This window comes from Gracilinanus agilis, chromosome 1 (assembly GCF_016433145.1).
Source record: "Gracilinanus agilis isolate LMUSP501 chromosome 1, AgileGrace, whole genome shotgun sequence".
Taxonomy (NCBI): domain Eukaryota; kingdom Metazoa; phylum Chordata; class Mammalia; order Didelphimorphia; family Didelphidae; genus Gracilinanus; species Gracilinanus agilis.
This window is the reverse complement of record NC_058130.1, coordinates 13,882,266-13,891,203: the sequence shown is the minus strand read 5'-3', so window position 1 is coordinate 13,891,203 and position 8,938 is coordinate 13,882,266. Positions and strand designations below refer to the sequence as shown.

Genomic DNA, 8,938 nt, shown 5'->3' with positions numbered 1-8,938 from the left:
CCTTCTAATCTAATACCCTCATTTTAACAGATGAAGAAACTGAGGCCCCCAGAGGGGAAGTGTCCTACCCAAGGTCCCATCACAAGTCCGAGGCATAGGTCAGACAAGAACTCAGTTTTCCTGATTCTCCAGCCTGATGTCAGGGCAGGCAGGACATGGCCATGGAGCCCTGGCTTGTCCCCAACGTGAGAAATTCATGGAAACTCGGGACTAGAAGGGATTACTGAAAGGTTACCGAGACAAGAACCCTCTACATTGTCCTTGATAATAAGGAACGTAGCCTTTGCTGGAGAGAACTCTAGAGAGGAGGAAACCGAGACAGGGAAACCTGGTCTATTTTGGGCTGGTCCCACTTGTCTGGCAGTCCTTCCTTAGGTCAAGCCTATAGTCCAAGCAGAAGAGCTCATTTCCTCTTTCTGTCTCTACCTTGTCAAGCCAGAGCCGAGGTCTTGTAGGCCCCCCGTGGCCCTGGAGTCTCCCCATTTGCATGCTTTCTTCAGCATTGGACTGTGAACTCCTTGAGGAGCCTCTTCTTGTGTCCAAAAGGCTTACCATAGAACCTGGCACACAGTAGGTGCTTAATAAATGATTGTTGATTTGGCTTCCATAATACACCTTTTAAATACTTGAGCACAGCTCTCATCTACCAAGCTCTACCGCCCCCCCCCCATTCCTCTCTTCTCCAGCCTAAACACACTCAGTTCCTTCAATCGCCCCTCATCAGACATAACCTAGACATAACCGCCTAATCTAACTTCCTCATCTGATGACGGCTGAGGGGTCTCCTCTCCAGCTTGTCCATGTCCTTCATAAAACATGGCATCCAGATCTGAGTGTGAAATCGCAAGTGTGGTCAGGCCAGGTCAGGGGACGGTGGAAGAATCCTCTTTTTCTAATCCTGGACATTATGCCCCTTAATGAAGTCCACGACTGGTTGTGGCAGCATTTTTCTCCTCATCATTATCATCACCCTTGTGGTCATTTGCTGTCGACTTTTATTAACTTTACAGGCTTCTGTGGGGACAATCTTTTTTTTTTTATATTTATCTATTTAATTAATCAATTTAGACTATTTTTCCATGGTTACATGATTCATGTTCTTTCCCTTCCCTCCTCTCTCCCCTCTCTCATAGCCAATGAGCAATTCAGCTGGGTTTTACATGTATCATTGATCAAGACCTATTTCCATATTATTATTATTTGCAGTAAAGCCATCATTTAGAGCAGTGATTCCCAAAGTGGGCGCCACTGCCCCCTAGTGGGTGCTTCAATGATCCAGGGAGGCAGTGATGGCCACAGGTGCATTTATCTTTCCTATTAATTGCTATTAAATTTTTAAAAAAATTAGTTTCCAGGGGGCTGAATAATATTTTTTTTCGGAAAGGGGGCAGGAGGCCAAAAAAGTTTGGGAACCGCTGCTCTAGAGTCTATATCCCCAATCATATGTGGGGTAAATCTTATCAGCAGAAATGCCAATAAGAGAAATAAAGCCTCCAAGCCAAAAAGAGAAATAGGTTCATTGAGAGGGGGCCAGTCTCACAAGAAAGCCGGACTCTGGTCAGGACCAAAGACTTCAAGTCTTGTGAGTGGCTTCCTTTAATACCCAAAGATACAAAATTTGACAGGTTCTTAGATGAAAAGAATGAAAAAGTTACACAAAATATCAAATGAGAATGTAAAAACGGAAGCATCTCCCATACAAATAATAATCTTATAAGAGCTGGATCAAAATAGTAACAAATCAGAAGAAAAGAGGGTGTGCCACAGCTGACTAAGCAAGACACAATTCTGCACTGGGGCACAAATGTAAAGGTCACCAAAAGTCATCCAGAGTGCTAACTGATATCTATTCTGGGGACTATTCCAGGGATAAGGATGCGTAGAAAAGTTCCTGCTATCAACTTTTGCTATCATATCTTAACTTTCTTAGAATTACATCTTGATTGTATCAGGAACACCTGTTAGGATGCTAGAAAAACAAGTTTAAAGTTCAGGGCTGCTCTGTTGGTGATTAAATCAAAATGCATACTAATATACTATTAAAATAACCATCCAGAAAGGGGATAGGGAATTTCACACTTCCAAAGTCCCTAGGATATATTTTTTAATGAACTATGATCTGGCCACGTCACTTGCATTTTGAGCCTGTGAAATTGATTTTTTGAACCCAAGTATGCACTTTACATTGGATCTCATTCAGTTTCCTCAGATCTGGACAAGTCATTTCCTCTCTTGGGGATCAGGCTTCTTCTTCTATGAAATGAGAGGCTTTGATCAAGGGAATGTCCAGGGCCCTTTCACTATGCACATTCTGCGCTGGATGAGCCTAAGAGAGGAGCCCCTGCCTATCTCAAGCAGAGCCAGCGACTTCAGGAAAGCTCTTCCCTGTTATTCAATAACTTATAGTAATAGGAAATTAAATCCAACAAAATTTTGTAAGCATTTATTGTGTCCAGGGTCCTTTGCTAGGAGCTGGTGGTATAAAAGCAAGAGCCTGTCCTCAAGGAGTTTTCATTTTATTGGGGGCAGGGGCATAACATGGAAAGCTGGGAACCAGAAAAGTGTCTGCCTTGAGTCCTGCACTGAGCTTTATATGGGAGAAAACTGGGGCCTCCAAGAGGAGGAGAGGAGTACATGGAGGACTGTCAATGCAAAGACCAGGGGACTGGAGATGAAGGGTCCTTGATGGGAACAGCTAGAAGGAGCTGCTAAGAGATGCATTGGATTGTCATTCCAGGATCCAAGGGGTGAGATGGCCAGGAGCCCTTGGCTGCAGGAGGCTGAGGAAGCCGGGCTTGGAGTGATGTCCCTTCCATTGAGGATGGGTCTGGAGTGAGAAGAGCCCAAGTGTCCAACCCCACAGGGCAGAAGATGGTGGCATTTCTGCCAGCTCCACAGGACAGAAGATGGTGGCATTTCTGCCTGCCACTGGGCCCCTGGCTCCTCAGAAGTAGGTGGTGTGAGGATAGCCCACACTGGCATTCTCCTGGGCTGGCGCCAGTCCTTTTTCAGTAGGGTGAGGCTCTGGATTCTGGGGCCTGGGGAAAGCCAAGTTAAACAGGCATTTATGAAGTACCAACTATGTGCCAAGTGCTAGACTAAGCCCTGGAGATACAGAGGTAGGCAAAACCAGTCCCTGCTCTCCAGGAGCTCAGAGACCAGGACAGAAAAAAGTAGGCAACTGGGGGGGACCTCAGGGCCATTTGGAAGCTTAGGACCGGGCCCTGGCAGTGCTAAATCTTCAAGCGAGATCTTCATAGCTGAGACTAGGGCACCATGGGGAGAAGTTCTCTTCTGAATGGACATCACTCCTCCATCTTCTCCTGCAGACCAGGAGCCCACAGTCCCCTCCCCATTTTGCAGCCTCTGCCTCCCAAACTCCCAGGGGCCTCTCTTACTGACCTGGGTAGGCAGTGACCAACCCCTCAGGCCTCCTCCCATCCTCTCTCCAAATTGAAAATATTCTGGGAACCTCATCCATATTGGGTAACTAAAAGGGCTGCCTCTGCCTACCCAGAAGCTGGACTGGTCAAAGGCCCCCAAGGCTATGTCTCCAAAGGTGCCTTTCCTGGCACTGTCCCAGGTCAGGGAGGCCTCCCAAGGATCTGCCTCAGGGGAACACTCACTCTCTGGGGGAGCCTGACTTCGAGTCATCTATGTTGTCTGGTAGAGTCTTTCCTTTGGTTTCAGGAAGCATTATACAGAGGATCCCGACGAGGGCTGGTAAGGTCCCATAGATGGCCAAAGGGATGGCAGGATGGTGGTCCCCAAGGAGGCTCACCAGAGGTGTGAGGATGCCGGCGATCCGGGAGAAGATGGCCACTATGCCCATTCCTGTTTGCCTAAGGAGAGGAAAGGCACTGAGCCCAAGGTACCATGGGAAGTAGATTGGGGGAGTAGCTGAGGCCTGACTGGGCTCTGGGCTGGGAGGGTCAGGAGTTGTATCACAGAGAATTCTAGGTTTGGAGCCAGAGTGGCATGGGTTCAAATCCCTTCTTGGACCCATGATAGCTGTGTGACCCTAAACAAGTCACTGAACCTTTCTGAACCTATTTCCTCATTGGTAACATGAAGATAATAATAGCATATATCCTATGGGGTCCTGACAATTCATTGGCAAGATGAAAACTTTGGGGGCAACTGGGTGGATAGAGAGCCAAACCCAGAGATAGGAGGTCCTGGATTCCAATCTGGCCTCAGATACTTCTTAGCTGGGTCACCCTGGGTAAGTCACTTAACCCCCATTGCCTAGCCCTTACCACCCTTCTGCCTTGGAACCAATACACCCAGTATTGATTCTAAGATAAAGGTAAGGGTTTTTATGTTTTTTTAAAAGTGAGAGAGATGGTGGGGACTTTAGAGGGCTCAGCAGATGACAATTTGGCTTTTATCCTACCTTTCTTGTTATCTAGGCTCTGGGCTCTAGAAGCCAGCCTCAGGCCTTACCTGATGACGGTGGGGAAGAGCTCTGCAGAGTACACGTAGGAGATGGTGAACGCTGCAGCTGTGGCAAACTTCCCAACCACGGCCAGCACTGTACTGATGGTGGGATAATCTGGGGCACAGGGGACAAGAGCCAGTCAGAGAGGGATGCTCAGCCTGGGGCTGGGGGAAGGACTGTCCCATTCCCAACTGGAAAAGAGAGCCCTGTTTGTCCTTAGAAGGAAGACCTAACCACTCCCTCCTCCCCTGGGCCTACCCTATCCTGAGAGCAAGTGACCTATAGCCTCTCACTCCCAAACTCAGGAGCTGCCCCAGGATCTGAGGCCTACTGAAGGGGACTCTGGGTGTCCCCCGCTCGCACCCCATGCCTTTGCATAGTATCTGTTTTTAATACTTCATCCCAAAAGAAGGGCTCATTCATAGTGGAATTTCGGGCACTGAGATGGGCTGGAGGTCTCTTTAAGAGGTAGCCCTAAGGCTTGGCCTCCAGGGAATAGCTATGGGGAGCCAGGTCTCTCTGAGCTTCTCCTGGAGCTGGGTTTGTCTCCCTCTTAGCCACAGCCCCTCTGAGGGAAGATGCTTTGTGTTTGGGGTCTCAGCCCTCCCTGACAACGCCGTACTTGAAGGGATGAAGATGATAATGAGGGACATGAGGCCGCCCATGATCAGCATCCCCATCTGGCTCTTCTTCCTGCCAAACTTTTCCATCATGAAGCTGCTGGACAAGCGGGCAGGCACTTCTACCAACCCGAAAATCAGCTGCGTCAAGTAGATGTCCAGGCCAAAGCCTCCCACGTTGAGGCCCAGGCCGTAGTAGCCAAGGCTGTCGGCAAACCTGTGGGCAATGAGACCCTTGGTGACAGTGGGGCCAGGACATACTCCTGAACAGCCAACCAATGTGCTACTCCTGATAACGCGGGTATGGCCCACCTTGTCCCAAAGACCCAAAGGCCATAATCCTGGGGGCAGGTCTATGTGTCCCCCCTTGCCTCCAGGAGCCAAGGTCAGGGGGTAGAAAACCTTGGAGCCTGTTCCCCAGGTGGAACCCTAACACTTTGGGGACGGTGTATGGCTGAGGACACAAGGGAGGCACTCCAGGCCCCAGGCTGCCTTCTGGATTCCTTCTTCCTAATCCTGAAACCTCCGCTCCAGCCCCAAAGGTCACACAGTGCAAGAACCCTCTGCGCCTGCCTCTGATTGGAGGACTTCTCCCCAAAGCTCCATTTACAGAGGGTGCCCAGGGCACCTCATTCCTCTCTGGGCCACACTCAGAACTCCTACCCTGCCCCCAGCTGGGTACCTTTGTGCCCCACATCCATCAGGATCTTTTTATGTTGTCTCAGCTCCCGGAGGCAGGCCCTATCTGTCTCTCTACCTGCATCCATATTCCCAGAAGCTGGCATGGTGCCTGGCACATGGTGGGCATTTGATAAATACTAAGCAACTGGGGCAATGGACTGTGCCAAAGCCCGGGGATGGGAGATGACACGGAGAACACCCACAGGCCAGTCTGGCTGGAAGAGAGAGCATGCTCAGGGAGTAAGAGCTGCTGGGGAAGGTGAGAGCAGAGAGCCTTGATGACATGGCCCAGGGCTGCTGTCTTCTTAGGGGAGAGAGAAGTAGTTTATCCTGAAAGCCACAGGGAGCCACGGAAGGTTCTTGGGATGGGGAATGACGTGGACAGGTCTGTGTTTTGAGAAGGTATTTCAGTAGCTTGTGGAGGATGAGTTAGAAAGAGGAGAGGCTGGAAGCAGGGTGGCCCTGAGGCATCCCCTGGTGGGTGGCCCATGACACTTCTGCAAAGGGAGAAAGCACCATTGAGAATGGGCCAAAGAAAAGAAGGAGGGTTGGCAGATGAGTGTCCACTCGACTCAGTACCTTTGGTGGGAAAATTCATCAGGATGGGCCAGTGAGGTAGCTACACTCCCTAGCTGTGTGACCCTGGGCAAGTCACTTAACTCCAAGGGCCTGGCCCTCACCACTGTTAGGTCTTGGAACCCAGACGGAAGGCGAGGGTTTAAAAAGGAAAGAAAAGGAGAAAATCCCTCAGGAGGCATGCACGGACCAACTCACCAGACGCAGAACAGAATAAGCGTCACCTTCCGGAGCCGAGGGTGCCGGAACAGGTCCAGAACATTTCCTTTGGGTGCCGTCTTCTCTGAAGCCAGCTGCAGGGAGACAGAGAGTCCAGGGAGCCATTGACCTCTGGTCCCCAGGGCCCCGCTAACAGGAGCCTGGCACCCCCTGCACCCCGACGCAGTTGACCTGGTTGAGGGTCTCGGGAGACACGCTGCGCTTATTCATCGCCGCCGCCTTCTGGACCAGTTCTTTGGCCTCCTCCACTCTGTCTTGGGTCAGAAGCCACCTCGCAGATTCAGGCAGCACCCTGCAGGATGGAAGGAAGAGCTCGGGGCTCTGCCCATCGCCTCCCACCACGGCCCCATCCCTGGTCCTCGTAGCCAGGCACCAGGGTGGGCAGTCTGTGCCCATCCCCATAGGAAGGGGCCCCGTGGGGGGCCAGGGGACTCCCAGAGAGTCTGCTGGAGTCCAGGCTCTGCTCGGCTGGGATGGGACATCATGAGAGTAAGCCCAGCACAGGGCCTGGCACAGTCAAAGCTCCAGATCAATGATGGCTGAGTTATTCCTGATTTCACTGGCCAAGGACTGTGAGGACAACCCCAGACTTGGCTTTAGGAAGACCCAGGTTCAAATCCTACCTCAGGCATTTAACCTCTCTCTCTGGGCAAGTCACTGCACCTCCCTGAGACTCAGTTTCCTCATCTGTGAAATGGGAAGAGTGCCTTCTCCCTCCCAGGGTTGTCATGAGGCTCAAATAAAACAATGGCCATGAAGTCTTTGGCTGTTGTCCCAGCCCACACTCCCGCAGACCTTGGCCCTGGCGTCCCCCGTGCCCCAAAGTCTACCCTTCCCACCTCTGATGATCACGTTTCCTGCTTTGCTTCAAGACTCAGCTTCGATTCTGCCTTCTGCAAGAGCCCGTTACTACTGCTCCCATCTCAGTTACTGAGCACACCAGCACCACCACTACCACCAGCAGCCAGCATTTATCTAGCCCCTTAGAAGGGTACTTAAATACTTTACTCTCATTAGCTCCTGTGATCCTGATCCTCACAACAGCTCGAGGAGGCAGGTGTGATGGTCACCCCATTTTTTACAGATCAGGAAACTGAGACAGGTGAAGTGACTTGGCCAAGGTCCCACAGCTGCTAAGTAGCTAAGGAAGGATCTGAACTCGGGACTTCCTGACTCCGAGTTAAGCACCCTCTAGCGGCTACTTTTGTGAGAGGATGCTGTTTCTCTCAATAGAATGAAAGGTCAGGGGATATTCTGAGGACAGAGATATTTTTATTTTTGTCCTTGTATCCCCAGCATGGGGCTTGGCACCTAGTAGGGCTTTAATAAATGCTTTATAAATATTAACTTGTAATTTAATTAATGAATGAATAATAAATGCTGCCATAAAATAAGTTCAATAAATATAAATCAAATGATTTACAAACCTGAAAGTACCGTATAATAGTAAGTTAGCAAGAGCATTCCAAGGCCTCCTCATCTTCTTCTTCCTCCTCTCTCTCTCCTCCTTCCCCTCCCCTCCTGTTATCCTTCCTCCTCCCTCCTCTTCCCCTCCAGGTATTTGTTATTCTTCATTCTAGGGACAAGAACAAGGTCTCCTCTTCTTTCCTCCCTGAGACCCCCTCATTGGCCCAAAGAGATAAAACAAAAACCGCTTCGGTCACTGAGCAAAGCTAATGGGCTCAGTCTGGGCCTGTCCTCAAGGCTGCCAGCTGGCCCAGAAGTCTAACAGTCCGAGGCCTTGACCCAGCCCTTGGCCACACTGTCCTGAGCTGGCCTCTGGCGTGTTCTTCGTGACTCCCCTGCCTCCCCAGGGGCAGGGCCCATGATTTCTTCTCCTGAGCCCCTTAGACAGTCGCCAAGGTCTGGGCACACAGATTAACACGCATTAAAGAATAATCGAAGGATTGCTGACAGGGTGCCAGGCTCCCACCCGTGGCTGGCAAGGCAGACATTGCCCTCCATGTTCTGAAGCATAAGATGCTGGGCAGGTCATAGGAAGAGGGAAGAAAAGGGGGCAGAGGGGAGCACTGGGGCAGGGGGTGGGAGGGACAGAGGAGCTGAGGGAGAGGACAGAGAGGGGATGTGAGGCCCATGCAGTGGGGGAGTAGGGCTGGGAACCCCAGGGGTGCCACCTGCCCTGCCCTTGCTCACCACCAATAGAAGAACAGCAGTAAGATGGGGGAGGTGCCCACAATCTGGAAGAGCCTCCAGTGGCGAATCCCATAGGCCAGGCCAGCCAAGGCCATCTGCCCCAATGAGAAGAAGCACTGGGAGATGACCACAGCCTGAGTCCGTTTGGCGGCACTGATCCACTCTGTGGCTGTGAAGGAGAGAGAGAGAGAGAGAGAGAGAGAGAGAGAGAGAGAGAGAGAGAGAGAGAGAGAGAGAGAGAGAGAGA

At 51.0% G+C, this 8,938-nt stretch overlaps 1 protein-coding gene across 1 annotated transcript in view; it reads right to left on the bottom strand.

The window, feature by feature from the left end:
• Positions 1–2,458: 2,458 nt before the first annotated feature.
• Positions 2,459–8,938, bottom strand: part of SLC22A13 (solute carrier family 22 member 13) — a 20,576-nt gene continuing 14,096 nt past the window's right edge. The window contains exons 7-13 of the mRNA XM_044675485.1: positions 8,692–8,860; positions 6,709–6,829; positions 6,517–6,611; positions 5,064–5,278; positions 4,447–4,555; positions 3,627–3,842; positions 2,459–3,038 (exon numbers count right to left, since the gene is read on the bottom strand). Coding sequence (XP_044531420.1) covers positions 2,945–3,038; positions 3,627–3,842; positions 4,447–4,555; positions 5,064–5,278; positions 6,517–6,611; positions 6,709–6,829; positions 8,692–8,860 — 1,019 coding nt within the window. The 3' untranslated portion in view covers positions 2,459–2,944. The remainder of the gene's footprint in view (positions 3,039–3,626; positions 3,843–4,446; positions 4,556–5,063; positions 5,279–6,516; positions 6,612–6,708; positions 6,830–8,691; positions 8,861–8,938) is intronic.